The sequence below is a fragment of the Calliphora vicina genome, chromosome 1, assembly GCF_958450345.1.
Source record: "Calliphora vicina chromosome 1, idCalVici1.1, whole genome shotgun sequence".
In the NCBI taxonomy this organism is placed as follows: domain Eukaryota; kingdom Metazoa; phylum Arthropoda; class Insecta; order Diptera; family Calliphoridae; genus Calliphora; species Calliphora vicina.
The window spans coordinates 31,232,574-31,251,150 of NC_088780.1; the positions used below are offsets into that span (position 1 = coordinate 31,232,574).

General features: G+C 30.1%; 3 protein-coding genes across 3 annotated transcripts in view; 1 reads left to right on the forward strand and 2 right to left on the reverse strand.

Annotated features, from left to right (window-relative positions):
• The window catches only part of Pi4KIIalpha (phosphatidylinositol 4-kinase II alpha), a 31,908-nt gene extending 26,318 nt beyond the window's left edge, over positions 1 to 5,590 (reverse strand). The window contains exons 1-2 of the mRNA XM_065506998.1: positions 5,049 to 5,590; positions 1,984 to 2,890 (exon numbers count right to left, since the gene is read on the reverse strand). Of these exons, the coding sequence (XP_065363070.1) occupies positions 1,984 to 2,890; positions 5,049 to 5,168 (1,027 nt within the window). The 5' untranslated portion in view covers positions 5,169 to 5,590. The remainder of the gene's footprint in view (positions 1 to 1,983; positions 2,891 to 5,048) is intronic.
• A 355-nt stretch (positions 5,591 to 5,945) lies between these two features.
• Positions 5,946 to 8,027, forward strand: LOC135956495 (coiled-coil domain-containing protein 174). Its single transcript, XM_065507018.1, has one exon. The coding sequence runs from the start codon at positions 6,017 to 6,019 to the stop codon at positions 7,766 to 7,768; it is 1,752 nt and encodes a 583-aa protein (XP_065363090.1). The 5' UTR covers positions 5,946 to 6,016; the 3' UTR covers positions 7,769 to 8,027.
• Positions 8,028 to 8,947: 920 nt separating this feature from the next.
• LOC135948877 (uncharacterized) lies at positions 8,948 to 12,854 on the reverse strand. Its single transcript, XM_065498329.1, has 7 exons — positions 12,659 to 12,854; positions 12,359 to 12,536; positions 10,222 to 10,346; positions 9,922 to 10,163; positions 9,657 to 9,857; positions 9,386 to 9,594; positions 8,948 to 9,186 (listed from the first exon to the last, which is right to left on the reverse strand). The coding sequence occupies exons 1-7, from the start codon at positions 12,786 to 12,788 to the stop codon at positions 8,952 to 8,954; spliced, it is 1,320 nt and encodes a 439-aa protein (XP_065354401.1). The 5' UTR covers positions 12,789 to 12,854; the 3' UTR covers positions 8,948 to 8,951.
• Positions 12,855 to 18,577: the final 5,723 nt, after the last annotated feature.

The following is an 18,577-nucleotide window of genomic DNA, read 5'->3' on the forward strand; positions in this document are numbered from 1 at the left end:
TTTTAATTTCCTCCCGGAAAAAAAAAGTTCGGGAAATTAAAAACCCTAGTAGTACAAAAGGTAAAGGTTCCGATGACTTTATTCTGAGGTCTGGAGTCACCCAGGGCTATGTTCTTTCTCCTTCCCATTTTTTTTAATTTTCATGAACGATTTAACAATCACTTCAAATCCAATTTATTCTTTCGCAGATGACAGTAATATTTGTCACTCTCATATTCTCGATAAATCGTGAACTTACTGAACCGTGCTAATGCAATCACAATTCAGTATTGCCTATTGATACACAAACCACTCGAGAGTTTACCACAATTATGTATTCGTCAGAGGTTTAAATAACCTTTTGATTTTAGGTACGAGAATACAGTGTCAGTAATTTCCCTTTCCTCTATTTTTTTTTTACTACCCTCTGTATTTCTTCTCTATTCTGTTATAAACAAGTAATTTATTGATTGGAAACAAGTGAGCTGTACCAATAGACGGTTACCTGTTAAACTAAACTATGTATAGTGAAGCGGGATATTGACCACCATATTAAGGAATTTGCTCTAAGAACCCAATTCAGATTAATGAGAATGTATCCACCCAAACATTAGAACCGACTATGAATATGAAGTCTTTAAATCATTGCTATTATGGATTAGATTCGTACACTATGTCAAGTCAAATATATTAGGATTAGCTTTACTGAAACGATATCCTCCGTTAATATTTAAAATAATCTTTCTGAACCTAATGAAATTTTAGACAAGGTTATAAAGAGTGAGTCAGAAAAAAACTTATATACACACTATTCCAGTCCAAACTTATCCTTGGTCAAACAATGTATTATTATTTTAATCAAGTTAGCTTTTAAAAATATTTCGGATATTTTCTTTTCTAAATCATTAATTTTCTACTGTTTTTTCGGTCAAAATATGCAGCGAAAAAAAAGTACTAAAAATATAATTAAAACTTTCAAAAAAAAATAGCAAAAGATCTGAAGGTTCATCGTCACACTTTTTCAGCAGCCATTAAACAGTATAAGGAAGACTTGAACATTGAAAGGAATTCTGAATCTGGAAGAAAAAAAGTCTCTTCTGAGGAGCACCGAACACTTCTATCGGAAAATCAGCTCGTAAAGTTAAATGCTCCGATTCTAAGCTAATACTGAGTTGAAGTCATATAAACTTCAGAAAGTTCCAGATCGCAATTCGGTAAAGAACTTAGAAGCAAAAGAAAGAATGAAAAAATTTAGAAATTTTATAAAAAAAACAGGTGTATTTTTTGGTGGATGATGAAACTTATAAACTTATAGACTTTTCACAACTTCCGGGTCAATACTTTTATGCTGCTGATGGACGTGGTAATGTTCAAGAAAAAAAAACAACAAAATTCCCGAAGAAGTTTCTTGTGTGGCAAGCCTTTTGCAGTTGTGGCAAAAGAAGCAACATTTCACTATGAAGAAAAGGCCCTTGAGTGGTATTCAAATAACTTTATAGTTTCAACGAAAAAAATTCTGTAATTACATTTATATTTGTAAATTATTTTTGCACAACTCTTATCTGTATAATTATTGAGTTATTTCAAGACATTAAGGAAAATAAAAATAATTGCTAGTCCAGTTTATATAAATTTTAAACCCACATATAACAATTACTGTCTAAACTTTAAACAATTTATTTATAAAAATAATATTTTATAAAGATAACACATAATTTAAACATTTAAAAATATGTATGTTTAAATTGCTCTCAAAATCTGTTTTATCACTAGAGATTCTATGGTTTCAATAGAAACCTACTACAACAAAATGTGTTATAGACAAAAGCATTAATTGTTGACATACTAATAAACATAAAGCAACGAAATACCCAAATGAAAAAAAAAAACTAAAAAAGTACATACCACATGTACCTACGAGTAGATAAGAAATATGCCCTGCATTTTTATGGTTTCTCTAGTTTCAAAAATGTACAATTTATAATAAAAGAAAAAAAAACTTACCCATAAATGTATTGCAGGCCATATCAAAATGATCCCTACTACCCGCACTGCCACCGGCGCCACCACCACCCAACAATGGTTGGGATTCCCTGTTATCTGTGCAATGATCCATAATACTTGAACACTCAAAGTCCACCTCAGGAACTAAACAAATTTCATCAGTATCATCATGATACGAATCCTGACGTAAATGCGATGGTAAAATGTTACTGCTGAATAATCTTGGCTCAGTGGTTGTTTTATTTGTTGTATGTGGATTGTTTGAAGTAGAGGCTGAAGCGTAATTTTGTTGATGTCGAGACGCAGGTGAATTTGTGTGACTGTTACCGGCTGAGCGTGGAGAATTACTACTGGTGTAATGCTGTTGACTGTTTGAGGTCTTATTACTACTACTGCTACTTTCAATAATTTCATCTACATTTGTTTTAACATCGCATCCAGCACCTCCACTGGCACCACCATTGCTCAGCGAGTGAGACGTTAATAAACTAGTATCGTGAGTATTTAAAAGCAATGACGTTGTCTTCGTCGGTGTAGTCGTCGTCGTTGTTGTTGGTTTTGTCATCGCCACAATTGCAGGTTGTTTCACATTTGTAGTGGTTATTTGTTTGTTTACATGACCATTACCATTGTGTGTAAAAGTTGGTTCTGATATTAAATGATTGTGGGTGCCAAAAAAATCATGTTCATCAAATGCTAAAACTGTTTGCTGCACTGCTGCCTCAATGCTATCGTTATTTTTTCGCACACCCGCTACTTCATCAGCATCTTCCTCATCATCGTCGTCATCACCTTCAGCGTTGTCGTCGTCGACGTCGTCGTCTTTCAATGATAAGAGCATTTGTTCTTGCTGTTTGTTATTCTTTGGTTTTCTTCGTTTCTTTTTGTTGAGACCAATAGTGTTTATCTATTGAAATAATTCAATAAAAACAACAAAATGAAACATTAGTAATTAACAACAAAAGTTTAATAAAAATAGAAACAGCAATAGCAATATTTTTAATTAATAAACAATGAACTTTACTGACTTTGGCAAAGATAATTCAGGAAGGAATGTATGTATGTTGGACTGGGATTTTATTAATGTGTGGATTAAGGGAAAAATAAATATAAAATGAATGAATAAAATGCAGTCAACAAGATATTTTAATAATTTTCAAGCTAGAAACAATAGGCATGTTATAGATCGAGGAAGAAAATTTATATTGTTATCGATACATTTTTTTATAGAAAATTAATGTTATCGTTAAATCTTTTATAATCAATTAAAGTTATAGATATATTTTCCATAGAAAAATTTCCATAGATAGATTTTCTACAGAAAATTAAGGTATCGATAAAATTTCTATAGAAAATTTATGTTATCGATAAAATTTCTATAGAAAATTTATGTTATCGATAAAATTTCTATAGAAAATTTATGTTATCGATAAAATTTCTATAGAAAATTTATGTTATCGATAAAATTTCTATAGAAAATTTATGTTATCGATAAAATTTCTATAGAAAATTTATGTTATCGATAAAATTTCTATAGAAAATTTATGTTATCGATAACATTTCTATAGAAAATTTTTGTTATCGGTAACATATCTATAGAAAATTTTTGTTATCGATAAATTTTCTATAAAAAATTAAAGATAACGATAATTTGTTTATAGAAAATTAAATTTATCCATAAATTTTCTATAAAAAATTCCAGTTATCGATAAATTTTTTGTAGAAAATTCAAGTGATCAATACATTTTCTATAGAAAATTCATGTTATCTATAAAATTTCTATAGAAAATTTATGTTATCGATAAATAATCTGTAGAAAATTAAAGATAACTATAATTTGTTTATAGAAAATTCAATTTATCGATAATTTTTTATAGAAATTTCAATTTATCTATACATTTTGTAATAATAATTCAAGTTATCGATACATTTTTTACAGAAAACTCATATTATCGATAAAATTTCTATAGAAACTCAAGTTATCGATACATTTTCTATAGAAAACTGAGGTAATCGTTAAATGTTCTATAGAAATCAATGTTATCGATAACTATTTTATAGAAAATTTATGTTATTGACAAATTTTTTACAGAAACTGAATATAATTAATAAATTTGCTAAAGAAACTGAATGCTATCGATATATTTTCTATAGAAACTATGTTATCAATAAATTTTCTATGGAAACTAAATGTTATTGATAAATTTCGGAACTAATTTACTTTCCTAAATCCCTATAATCTTAAATATCTCCTAAAAAAGTTATTTGATTCGCCCTAAAATACACTTTCAGCTCAACTAGCGTTACCGAAATAACCGATATTATATAAATTATTTAACTTTTAACACCCATTATCACGAATTTTTCTCTTAATAGCTCTATTTTGGTCGGGCAAAGGCGTTTTCATCTCGGACACATGCAAAAAACTGTATAACTTCAAAACCAAAGAGAGCAGTAGCAAATTTGTATATCATTAGTCTTATAGTAGGGTCACACATGGCAAATATTTAATCAAAAAACGTAACCACTTTTTTATCACATGTTTAGAAGCTGAAACACTATTAAGGGCAAAATATTAAAAAAATCCTGGCCATTAAGAGTCAAATTTCATATACATAGAAAATTTTGGAGTTTTTAGCGATAAATTGAATTAGTTTCCAAGAGTCAGAATTCAATGACCGAGTACTGTAGACAATATGAAAGGTAGGTATTACTTTGTTAAAAACTTTCAAATTTTAAGTTTATAAATTAATTTGAGTCTGTAATTAGCTGAGTTATGTTTTGAATGCATTAATTTTATTTGGGGAATTACCCAAAAATAATTGAATCATAAACTATAAAAAGAATGCGACTTTGTTTTTGTAATTTTTAAGTTTTCCGCCAGTGCGTAGATTACAATTCGTAAGAACAATTCAATGTTACATTGTTTGAACATTTTAAAGCTCAAGTCATAGATAAAATGACAGCAGTTATTCCATACATAATTCCTTCGCTATCATTTCATAAAATAATTAGAATCTACCACAATTTATAATGTGGAACTTTTGTTATCATTTAAGACTTACCTCAACTTCGGTGGTTAATTGTTGCTTGTTTGCTGATTTTTCTGTTGTATCATCATCACTAAAGTGGTTCATAAGATCAACATCTTCCAATTGCACCAAAGGTGCTTCCGCTGTAGACATTTTTGCAGTTTTTTTTTCTTTTTTTCCTTTTTTGTTTTTATGAACGCTTTGTGAAATGGCCTTGTAATTAAATAATATTTATTATTCACCAAACAAACTAATCTGTAATGTTTTCTTTGTCTATTTGTTGTTTTTTTCACTTTTGTATAGTATTTCTTCTAATTTCGTTTGTCAAATTTTTTTTGTTTTTTTTAATTATTGATTTTTGTTCCTTATGTTCTATGTTGTTTTTTTTTTTGACGACTTCGTTTGCGTTTTAATATTAAATTCACTTTTTTATAATTATGGCTTTTTAGGGTGTATGATATCTTGTTTTTGTAGTTTTATTAACAATATATATAAAAAATAAGTATTAATTTTAATTAATTATAAAAAAATACCATCCCTTTTAATCAGAACAAAAGTTATTCTCCAAATGCTACAAAAAAGAGAAATGTCAGCTGTCAAAAAAAAAATTGGCAAAAAAGAAACGATAACAACGATAACCCTAGCACAGAGCTGAATGAAAAAAGTAGTAGATTTTAGAGTAATCGATAAGTATGTAAATTGGAAAATCAAAAATGAATTGAAATAATTCATTTAAAATACAGTTAAATAATAACAATAAATAATGCAGGAAATGGTTCCTATTTTTTTCCATTTACCAAAATGTAATTTTTATTATCTTTTCAGTTATTATTTACTTTTGTTTAAAATTTAGTTATCGATATTCTACCCGCTTTATTAAATGAACAGCTGTTTATAGAAAACAAATTTGTTTTGTTGGTGTTATTTGGTGGCAAACGTATCATTTCACATAGAGTGTTAAAATTATTAATTAAACAACTAATTTACAAAAATTAGAAGCCATGAACGATCCCAATAAAGTTATTAATGTTAATCTTTCCTCGCTGCTTAGTTTAAAAGCTGAATTATTACGCAAACAAGCCGAGGTGAACAAAGCAAAAGTAGCCCAGTCCTCCACTTCCAACAAGGAGCAAGAATATACATCCCACAAACAGATAAACAAACCAACTGACGAATACGATGACACCATCTCACATAAGAAGAAAGACAAGAAGAAACGGTCTAAAGAAATAGAAAAAAACAAAGAAGCCACCACCTATGAACATGAAGACTCGCTTATGTTGGAAAAATCGCAAAAAGTTCTGGAAGCAAAAGCTAAATTTTATGAGCGTATGCAGAAAACTGGAGGTAAATTAAATTCTGACGACAATTGTCTAGTAATGTTTAACAAAAAGCAACAGGAGGTTAGACAAGATGTTATACACACTTTGGAAACACCTTATAGTTCAAGCGATGACAATAGTGATGATGATGACAGTGATCATCCCGATGACCCAGAAGATCACTGGGTGGAATACACCGATTGTTTGGGTAGAACGCGAACCTGTTTGAAACGTGATTTAACAGAGGCCAAAAGGAAAGATGAACAGTTGGCGGCCAGCATGCCAGAGCGTTTGGATCAAAGCAAAGCCAACTGGATGATTGATACCGTGGGTGATAAAACCCTGCAGGATGAGGAAGAAGATAATGATGACATGATAGGACCCATGCCACCGCAATCGGTTTTTGGTGATGGTCTTTCAACCATGTCAAAACTCGAAGAACAAAAAGCAAATTGGGAGCGTAAAGAACAGGAAAATCTGGATAAAGCAGATGTGCATTATCAAGATGTATTTTTCGATGAAGCCAGACAGCATGGTGTCGGCTATTATGCCTTCTCCACCGATGAGGAAGAACGTAAGAAACAACAAAAAGAATTGGAAAAAGCCAGACAACAAACAGTAGAAGAGCAGAAACGAAGGGAAGCCTTAAAAGAGCAAAGGGAGAAAATTATAGCCGAAAGAGTGTTAGCGGCTAAAAACAGACAACGGGCTAGACTAGGTTTACCACCCTTGGAAAAAGAGGAAATCAGTGAAAACAAAGAAAGCTCAGAAGATAAGCCCCCAGAAACTAAAGAAGAACGCAAATCACGCAAGAAGGCAGAAAAGCTAGAAAAGAAAAGACTACAAGAAGAGGAGGAACGCGAAAAGGAACGTCTTAGTCATATACGACCTTGGGATAAAGAAAAAGATGGAGTGGTGCAGCAGAAAAATGGTGAAGAGGAGGAATGGCAATATAAGCCTGAACGTGAGCCCATGTCACAAGAACAATGGAATGAATATAAACGTAATGAACGTATAAATGAATTTGCTCCACCTACAGCCAGTAATGCTCCGGATAAAACTTTAAAACGTACTAATTTTAAAAGTAATTCCAATTTTCATGCTCCTGCAAATTATAACAATGTGCCACCAACTGAAATAGATACGGGCTTTTCCAAATATCAAAGTACAAAGAAAACCTTTAAAAGACGTAATTGTGTGGAAGCTACACAAGAAGACTTGCCTTCAACATCTAACTACACGAAAACTGGTGTATGCATACCACCCCCGACCAATTTGGAAGATTTTCATTTACCTTCACACAATAAAAAAGCGAAATCATCGCATGAACTGGAAAAATCCATTGAGGCTGGTCTACGTTTTTTGCGCAATAACTGTGATAAGGAAATACCTGCGAGTAAATCTTCCTGGACAGCAAAGGCCGATTACTAAGTGTTGTTATGAGAAGAAATGAAATATCTAAAGGTATATATTATTTTTTATGGTAGTTTATTATTTGTTTCTTTATTTTTGGTTATATAAATTACAAATTTATTGTCTATATTAAGATATTTAAATTGTAATTTATATTTCATTATTTTAACATTTATAGAAGAACGAACATCTTTTGTAATATAATTAAAATACTATTGTTTAGTCACTAACTTTGGCACATTAAGAAATAGTGTCTAAATAAAAACTAAAACGGATTGCTATAGTTTACAGCGAGCATGTTTATAACTATGATTTTCATTCTTCTGTTAAAAACTCATACATATCTCTATTTCAGATTGACCATCTAATATTTGTGCAAGTAATTTGTAAATTCAAATTGCGGGTAAAATGAAATAAAAAGAAAATAAAGATCTTTAAACTTAAGGTTTAAGTTTAAACACAAAAATATTACTAAAAATATAGTTTTTAAGTTAATACCAAATGCAGTAGGTAATACAATGGAACTAATTGTTCTGGTTAGTAGGAAACTGTTGTCGATTAAGTGTTTATATCTATAATTAGTTTTCTTTGGCATACACAAATAAGAATTACCTTGATTAGAAAAGTTTTAATGAATAAAAATAACGTTTTCTTCAATTTACAAAATATGTTGGAAAGAAAATACTTTAGGAAATGTGTATTAGAATTCTGTTTATTTGTCAATATACTTCAATAGCAACATTTAGGTGTTTTAATTTCAATTTATTAACTTTACCTATTTTTTGAGCAACTGTTTAATTATTTCATTTTTTTAAATTAGAAATCGTTATAATAAATTTTCTTAGGACTCATACCTATTAAAGAATATTAAGAAAATGTATTTGCTCTAATATAACTCATATTTCTAAACAAAAAAAAAATAGTATGGAATAGTATATTTTGTTTAATTTCTCTTTGTACAATAGTAATACGAAATATGTCAATGGTTTAATTTAAATCATTTTCTTTTTAATAAATAATATTCAGTAAATACTTTTTCCTTAATAAGTATACAAAACTAACATGTTTCTAAAAATATTGTTGCTAATTTATAACTAGTTTTTTCGGTCTAAGGAATTTTTAGTTTAAAGAAATCTCAAATACTTCTTTTTTTTTTTTGCAAAATATTTCTTTTTCCAAGTACGTTTAGTGCAATATTAGTTTAGAGCATACCGTTATCAACCATGTCTATAACAATTTCTGACATTTTTTGGCGGCACAAATCGTTGGGCGGAAAATTTAATTCAGGTGCACCATATTCACACTTTAATGTAGAATCGTCGTCATAATGATCGTACATGTCGGGGGCATCCTCAGAGGAACAGGTGCTAATGGGTATAATGTCCAAAGAGAGGCCCAAAGCAAAGCGTCCATAGGTTTTAAGTTCCTGTCGGAAACTGAAATAAAAAGGCATGTTAAAAAATAATTCCGAAATAGAGAAAATTAAAATTTATGAAAATTTTGTGAACAGAAATTGAGAATGCAATTTAGTACAACAGTCTTTAAGAGCCTCGTTTAATAGCATAGTCTTTATCGATACTATTATTTTATATTTTTTTGTAAAGTTCAGGTTAAAGTCTATTTTCCTAGACTTACATTTGATCCAATTTCTCTACGCTATTGCAAAAGTCCGGTATACGACTGCATAAAGTTTCCAACCATCTAAATAATTCTGCTGTATACAGTTTTATAAAATCTTCCAAATATACATCTCTCATCGATTTGCTAGTGCAACAGAATAATAAGTTGGCCACATCTAAGGCTATGGAACTGTAACGTATCAATTGGAAATCCACTAAACAAACCTAGATAATTAAATTATTGAAATTAACATTAAAAGTAAAACGTCATTAATTTGTAAACTTACCTCTAAAACTTTCTTTTCACCATTGGGCATCAATTCATAACGATACAAAAAGTTATTAGCCCAACAATCGCCATGACAAAATGCCGTCAAAGCTGACTCTTCACTAACCAAACGTATCATGCGCGAGAAAAATGTTGAAGTTTCAGCAAACTCTTTAAATAGTTGTAAATATTTGGAATCTTCGGGCAACACATCGGAAACCTTTAAAATGTTTAAATAAAATTTAAAATTGCTGTACAATTTTAATTTTTTTTTCTAAACTCACCATTTTAATGGCATTCTTTGTCAGGGTCTCATAATAATTTTTATACCAATTCGCATTGTCATTGCTGAATAAAGCTTCTTCGGTAGTTTTTCGTAAATTCTCCAATTGTTTAGGATTTTCAAATTTATAGGCCAAACTTAAAGCATGCAATTGTGCTACTTGTTTCAATACCATGTGCGTTTCATCCACAGTTAAGCCCTGCTTGCGATCGGGCATTTCAAAGCCTCGTATTCGTAGATCCTCTAAAGAAGTGTGTGAAATATTTTAGAAAATATTGTTAATATTTCAATGTTTACTTACCCATTATTAGTAGATCGGATTGAGCATAAAAACATTTTGGCATTGCTTTAAATACTTCATCAGTTTTGGTGGCTTGAAATTTTAGTAATTCTGGCATAATGGCGGTATAAAATTCTACTTCATTTCTGAAAAAAAATTTAAATTTTAAAAATACAAATTTGTTTTTAAATTAAAAAATTCACTTTTCTAAATATTCTTTTGCAAAGAGCTAGCCAGGCTTATTCTTTTCGATGAAGGTTATATAAGATAGTGTGTGGATCAATTAATTCATTTTATGGTCCTCTCAACCTGGGCCTAGGCAAATGGGTTGGGTGTAAACCCAACGAAAACAGAGTTAGTACTCTTTACCAGGAAATAAAGGATACTTAGTTTTAATTTGCCGGAAATAGACGCCGTTGAGCTGACTTTAGCAGAGGGAGCCAAGTATTTAGGCACTTTCTTTGATAACAAATTATCATGGAAAAAGAATACTTAGGAAAGGCTTAAAGTGGTCTCAATGGCTACTACAAATGCATTGGTAAGAATTGGGAACTACGACTAGGCATGGTAAACTGGATTTACGCGTTGTTTGTAAGTCCATTATTACTTATGGTTGCACGGTTTGGAGGAAGGCAATGAGAAAAAAAGTAGTTATAGGAAGATAATCAGTAAAGTGCAGAGATGCGCTTCCATTGGCATAACTTGTGCCATCGGTAGCACACCTCAGGCATCATTGGATATAATCCTTAACTTACTGCCAATTGAGGACTATGTGGCAATTGTGCTAGGAACTTACATAGACTCTTTGAGTCTTCTCTGGTAGGATCAAAGCGGGTAGGTAAGATGAACATTTTGTATGAGGTAGGACTAGTTGGTCAGGATAGTATTCCTACTCATCCTTACTTGGAAACCCCAATTGTGTTTCCAAGTAAGAATGAGTGGGTTGAACAGCTATTTGAAGGTGGTGCAGTTTTCACTGATGATTCCAAAATGGAATCTGCCACAGGAGCTGAAGTTTATGTAGTAGATTAGGACATCGAAATGTCATACAGACTCCTAGACGAAGGCAGCGTCTTCCAGGCAAAGTTGGATGCAAAGGCAACCAGAATATTAATTGGGTTGGATAGGAAAAGTCTCATGTTTTTAGTAGGTGTAATAACTGGGCACTGTTCACTTGGAGCCTTCATTGGTAAATGGGATATGGGCGCACAGGACTTCTGTAGGTTGTGTGAGGAACATATTCAGTGTAACTGTCCTAGACTTCAGGGTATCAGTCAAAATTGGCTAGCGGAAAGATTCCATGATGAACTGGGGGATATAGCTAAATATGATCTAGGATATATATTAGGCTTTATCAGGGAGAATCCCAGTCTATACATATTTCATGTCCTTTTTCCTATTTCTTTGGACTGGTCTTTTCACTTTATTTCTTTTTATATCATCTGACTTCTTCCTTTAACTAGTTCACACCTAGTTATATTTATAAAGGGTATCACAATGGATCCCATGGGTCTCCGAGTGGAAGTGTATTTCTTATATTACACACCCCTTCAAATCTATCTAAATTATTGAATAGAAAATTATAATTTGTTATTCGTAGATCCTTCGTTCACACGGAATCTGACCTCTTCAAGCAGCTCATTTGGTTCTATTCAAAAGTTGTGATACCCAAAAGTAAACATCAGGTACGCTATTCGACACTCGTTTTTTTCCAAATTGAACCAAACAGATTCTCTGATGAAGACTCAGCTTCATCCTCGATAGCTCCTATAAACACGAGAGGAAGGTTGTAATTACACAATAACTTTTCATATTAATTTACTTTAAATATTCAAATGTTTGAATAGAAAAATGTTTGATATTCGTATCTTCTTTGTTCATATAGCTGCGGCTGCTGTTATTGTTTATAATTCGTAGAGTGTTTTCTTTTTCAATAGAATACACAAGAAACAATTTAAAATTTCTTACGAATTGTTAGGTAATTTCGGAAATAACCTCTCAGATAATTGTTTTAATTTATTTCAGATGAATTAATTAAGAATGGGTATCATTTGAACATGTAAATGTTCCATTTAATATTATTAAACTAAAATCAATTCCATATTCCTCCCATTTGTCCACAAACTCGCTATCATTCACCTATTTGTGTTTCACTTACCTAAAAAGTTTATCGCTTTTGTAGGCTTCTCGCAATTGTAAATTTTCGGGCAAGCGTTTACATATCAAATTCTTTTCCCATTTTTGTTTCTTGCCATCATCCGCACATTTTCGTTGACCTGTCAAGTGTATGCGATATAATGTGGCCGTATAATTATCACCACGACCAGATCCTTGTTCTTCCTGTTAAATAGACAAAAACCATTACAAATATGTATATAGATATATTTTTTTCTGCAAAAAAAAAGAACTTCAAACGATGACATCAAAGTACAAGCGCACTTGTTAAATTAATATCAACTTACTTCAAATGAATCGATTTGTACTTCAGGTTCAATACGTTGAAAAATGCCACTAAATAAATCCAATGTTAGTTTGGAACTATTATTGCATACGGAAACTGCCATTTGAGGTGTTTCTGTGATGCCCATAGTACGTTTAGACGATTTTATATTAAGAAAGTAGACGTAACTTAACTTTGTGATAATAAATGTACACTATTAAGTAAAAAAGAGTTATTCGTTTAATTTAGTGTGTTTTTAAGATTAAGTTCTTATTAGAATGTGTGTTAAACGTTATTCTCTTTATATATCCTTTTTTTTTGTAAGTTTTTCTGTGATTTCTTCGGTATTCTTTAATAATTTTCTCGTTGTTACTGCACACACACCCCTTGTTTAAAAGCCGTTCCAAGTCCTTTAATTGATTTTCCTTTTACGTTGATTGTCAAATGTCAAATTGTGTGTATCAGATGTTCGTTTGTTTTTTTTTTTTTAAGTTTCTGTCAAAAATTCGCTTCTTTTTGTTTCTTTAGAATATACCATAATATTCTGTAGCCGGCTTTTTAGTTTGTTTATATTTTTAGAGAACTCTCAATATTCCACCCTCTCAAATTTGTATTTATGCTCTCTCTCTCTCTCTGGTTCAATTTTATTTAAAGGATTTTCTTAGTGTTGCCAACTTTTTATTGTTTAGCCTGTTAGTAGTCCTGCATTAGCAATGTTGCAAAGGTGACATTTTTTTTGTTATTTTGTAACTCGTTTCAAATTTATACGCGAATCGAATTACAAAATAAATACCCTGCTCTCAATTTCTATGGAAACTTTGTAGTGTTTTTGGACATTTTTGTTAATCTTCTTTATCTCGCTTATGGAAATTGAATAATATCATTAAATTGTTCGTATTTCTGAGAAATTTATACATATTTTTTATATTTGCAAATATTTTCATATCATCTGCTAATAAAAGGCATTTTGAAAATTAAAAAATTGTAGGCAAATCATTAAGCGCTAAGGTCAAATTTATGAGCTGCTGAAATTTGGTCAGATCATCACAGTTTGTAGCGAGCTTTGGCCGAAAACGTCCAGAATATGCGGCCAGACATGAATTCGTAATATTCCATCATGACAATGCTCGGCCACTGTTGAAATATTTGTTACAAAGTAATTAGAATGAAGTTGTTTGGAACAGAGTATCCGATATTGGCTTGATCCGTTCTTGGCCTTAAAAGATGAGCAGTTCTTATGGCTCGGAATCCATATGTTGTCAGAAAGATGAGAAAAGGTCATAGCTAACAGTGGCCAATATCTTCAATATAAATAACAAGTAAGAGAGCTATATTCGGCTGTGCCGAATCTTATATACCCTTCACCAAATTATACTTTAAAATAAATTTTTTTAAATATTTTTAGGTATTTTTAAATATTTTTAATTGTTTTTCAAAAATTTTTTTTTGGAAATTTTTTTTAAAAAGTTTTTTTTAAAATTTTTTTTTTTGGTTTTACATTTTTTTTTGAAAAAAAATGTATGACAAAAAAAAATTTTTGATGAAAAAAAATTCGGTTTCAAAAATATATTCCCGATTTTGACCCATTGTAGGTCCAACTTACTATAGCCTTATCTACATCGTTGCAATGGACTTTGAAATATCTATCATTAGATATCCATATTGTCTATATTAATGACTTAGTAAAACAGATATAGATCAAAAATAGGCCAAAAATCGAGGTTGTCCCGGTTTTTTCATTATATCTCACTTAATATATGAATTCGCTCGTATACAAATTTCCACAATATGTGATTTTCGTGGAAACAAATTCTTACTTCTGACAAATTGTATCAGAATTGTGAATGTTTCTAGTTTCTGATAAATGTTTGGAAAAATCGGTAAAACATATATGGACAAAGATATGTATGTGGAAATACGTTGACCCACCTCAGCGAACATCCGCTGTTAATAACATGATATGACCGAAACTTATGGAACTAAAAATACGAAATTTGGTCCGAATATTTTATAATAATAAAATTATAATGATATAAATGTGAGAAAATATGTTCATTTAAAAAAAAAAATTTTTTGGTCAAGTTGTAGAAAAATTTCATGTGTTCATGGTGAATATGTATGAATTGACACAGTCGAATAAAACACACTTGTGTATCAAAACAGTCCTCATGCATACATATTTGTGGAAATATTTGAAAAAATAATTGACAATTACATGGAATTTAGCAAATAATTTTTGTCATAAATTCCTGGCCACCACTGTAGATCAAAAATAGGTAAAAAATCGAGGTTGTCCCGGTTTTTTGCTCATATCTTCGTTATTTATGGACCGATTTTGCTGATTTTAAATAGCAAACTTCTCGAAAGCATGTCTGACAGAATTATTGAAGATTTGGATCCCGAAGATATCTGGGATCTTCAGAAAATTGATTTCAACAGACAGACAGACAGACAGACGGACATGGCTTAATCGACTCCGCTATCTATAAGGATCCAGAATATATATACTTCATAGGTTCGGAAATGAAAAATGTAGAAATTACAAACGGAATGACAAATGTATATACCCTTCTCACGAAGGTGAAGGGTATAAAAATGAAATGTCGTTCCGATTTAACTAATTTTTTTTAATGTTCGTAATACATAGTACGCAAAAGTTTTAACATAAATAAAATTTGTCCACGTCCACTTATACGCCCACATACTAAATACATCTGCAAAATACATCGGTCTGTGATCAATCATATTCCAGACCAAAATTCGATTACTTATATAAAAACACACAACAGCTTAAATCGATGATAACTTGGCCAATAAGCGTTTAATCAAGAAAAGTAGCTCGATCTGTGAACTCTCATATTTCTGACCAAAAATCGATTTTTTATATAAAAACTCAAAATATCTAACTAAATTCTCTAATAACTTGGTCAATAAGCATTTAATCAACAAAAGGAGCTCATTCTGTGATCACTCATATTTCTTAACAAATATCGATTTTTTATATAAAACCTCAAAATATCTAAATTCGCTAATAACTTGGACAATAAGCGTTTAATCAACAAAAGGAGATCGATCTGTGATCACTCATATTTCTTAACAAATATCGATTTTTTATATAAAAACTCAAAATATCTAAATTCGCTAATAATTTGGCCAATAAGCGTTTAATCAGCAAAAGGGGCTCGATCTGTGATCACTTATATTTCTGACCAAAAATCGATTTTTTATATAAAAATTCAAAATATCTAAATTCGCCAATAAGCGTTGAATCAAGAAAAGTAGATCGATCTGTGATCACTCATATTTCTTAACAAAAATCGATTTTTTATATAAAAACTCAAAATATCTAAATTCGCTAATAACTTGCCAATAAGTGTTTAATCAAGTAAAAGAGCTCGATCTGTGATCACTCATATTTCAGACAAAAAATTGATTTTTTATATGGGCATTTCCAGCGAAAAGTCCACCCAGACCGAAAAATTAAAAGGTAACCAACAGTATTTCCTTTCTTGTATTATTTAAGATAAATATTCATAAAATTAACTAAATAAAAGAGTTCAAGGCTTTCCTGAGTTGCGATTGCGAGATACCGGTCCACAAAGTTCAAGTCTTCGTTTTGGTCAGTTGTGTTTTATTTCTAAGGGCATATTCTCTTTACAATTTATATTTCTATGAGAAATTGTTCTAAAGCACTCTTACCGAAAAACATTTGCTATAACAACAGCTACCGTAATATAAATACAAAAGAGCAAACAAATAAAAATTAACGGTAAAATTTTGATTTGCTTTTAATGAAACTTTAAGATAACGTCTCTACGCTGACGATCGCAAGTGCGTGAAATTTTTTATTTTTACAAAGGTTTATAAAATAAACAAGAAAAATTTTGTTTTCAAAATAATAATGAAGACATTCCGCAAGGCACTCAGCAATACAGATGCAAACAAAACTTGGGAATTTAAGGATGAAGCCTAGCCCCCATACAAATGTCCTCCCGAAATATGACTTTATCGGTAATAAATATTTAATTTATATAGGTATCTTAATAAATTTCGCTCCAAATAAGTTTTATATATAGTGAAGTCATATCACACAATTTCATAATGATAGCTCCATAATTAGTCATAGCTCCCATATAAAGCCCCCATCCAAAAATGACTTTAACGAACATAAATCTCTTAAAAAATTAGGTATCCACATAGAATTCAACATAAATAATTTTAAAGTAGACATAAATCACTCGACCTAATTTCGTGACGATCGGTTTATATTTGGTCATAGCTCCCATATAAGGCTCACTTCCTAATATCAATTTAACTAGCATCTATATATTAAAAATGTTGTAATCCAAATATAATTTAACTAAACTAAAACATAAAACTATTATATACATATATATTATAATAAATATATATTTTAATTTTCTTATATTTATATCTCTTTCTTATTTATTAACCAAAAAATATATCAAATGAAAATTTAAGTAACGTAATGCCATGTAACGTCACGCCAGATACTATAGTTAATAAATATAAGAAACGAGGAACGGTTTTTAAATTTTATAATTTGGAAAATAAATTTATATCATTCCAAATCCTACTGCAAAAGGTTTTATACAAAAAGTCTTGCCCAATTCGCAGAGTTATGCAATTTTGTAATGCAACTCAAACCGCACTTCTGTTTTTGGTAACGTAACGCCATCGCATATTTTTACTAATATCTTCAAATCCTTATGGTCAATTGTTGTAATATTTTTACTGAATATAGAGGTACTTAATTACTTCGCAAAAGTAAAAAAAACTTTTTACAAATTTGTCTTTATCATTATTTTTTTTAAATTTTGTCGTACAAATGTAATGTCACGCCATAATGGAAATGCCCATGTAAAGAATTATCATTCAGCAATACGTTTTTTTTCTTTTTGACTATTTCTACCCATTTCAAACCGCTTCTCACAAATTCACAAATCGAACACAAGCATTTTTTTAATTTGGACAGGACCACGTCTGTGGGGTCATCTAGTTTGTTATAAATACGGCTAGATGCTATCTTCAATGTATTTTGGAAAAAAAATTCCCTTGCAAAAATAATGCGTGAGTGATGACATACATTTATTACCGCCATAAATTATGCTATTAAAAGTATTCAAATAGTTTGCAGCATACTAGTTTATATTAAAAAATAAAATATGGAAATGCCTAAAAGTATGCTTTAATATTTTCTCCAAAAAAATATAAAAAAAACACTTGCTGCTTTTATGAGATTCTGGGTACCTGGTATTTTATATGAATTTTCAACATGTGCAATAATTAATTTTACATTTCTGGTTTAGGGCGTGGTGTTGTGTATGTGTGAGTGAACTTAAATAATTTATTTTTCACTTTTCCTTTAAAATTCAAATTGTAATTAATACTTACTTTGATTATTTTGATTTTTAAATAAATAATTGCTTTAAATTATTTTTATTTCATTGAAAGTATTTTGTTTTTTCTTTTATTAATTTCTTATAATTTACAATATTTTAATTGATAAAGAAATTAAGTTGATTAGAAAAAATAAAGAATGTTAACTTTTTATTTAAATTGTATGCAAAAAATACATAGTTTTTTATGTATGTAACTACTAATATGCAACATTTTAAATGTTTAATTTTTGAATTTTTCTGGAGTTTTCTTTTTGTTTTACTAATTTATTTAATATTATTTTTATTTATTTTTATTTTTAGTTAATAACATTATATGTATAGATATTTATTTGAATTAATTCACATTTTTTTATTAAAAAAATAAAGCTTTAAGCTTATGTTTTGAGTTAAGGTTTTTCTATGATTAAACAATAAAAAATTAGTTGTCTTTATGTACACATCTGCTCAAAATAATAGATACACCTAATTGGAAAAAATTTAAATGGCGGTAACATTGAAAATTTCCTCGCAAGCG

What these genes read in the sequence shown, in the direction of transcription:
- LOC135956495 (XM_065507018.1), top strand. Translation starts at nt 6,017, where the DNA reads ATGAACGATCCCAATAAAGTTATTAATGTTAATCTTTCCTCGCTGCTT.
- LOC135948877 (XM_065498329.1), bottom strand. Translation starts at nt 12,788, where the DNA reads ATGGGCATCACAGAAACACCTCAAATGGCAGTTTCCGTATGCAATAAT. An exon ending in AATCGATTCATTTGAAGTAA is followed by an intron (nt 12,537 to 12,658) that starts GTTGATATTAAT and finishes TTTAACAGGAAG; the next exon opens with AACAAGGATCTGGTCGTGGT. An exon ending in AAAAGCGATAAACTTTTTAG is followed by an intron (nt 10,347 to 12,358) that starts GTAAGTGAAACA and finishes ATTTTTTTTCAG; the next exon opens with AAATGAAGTAGAATTTTATA.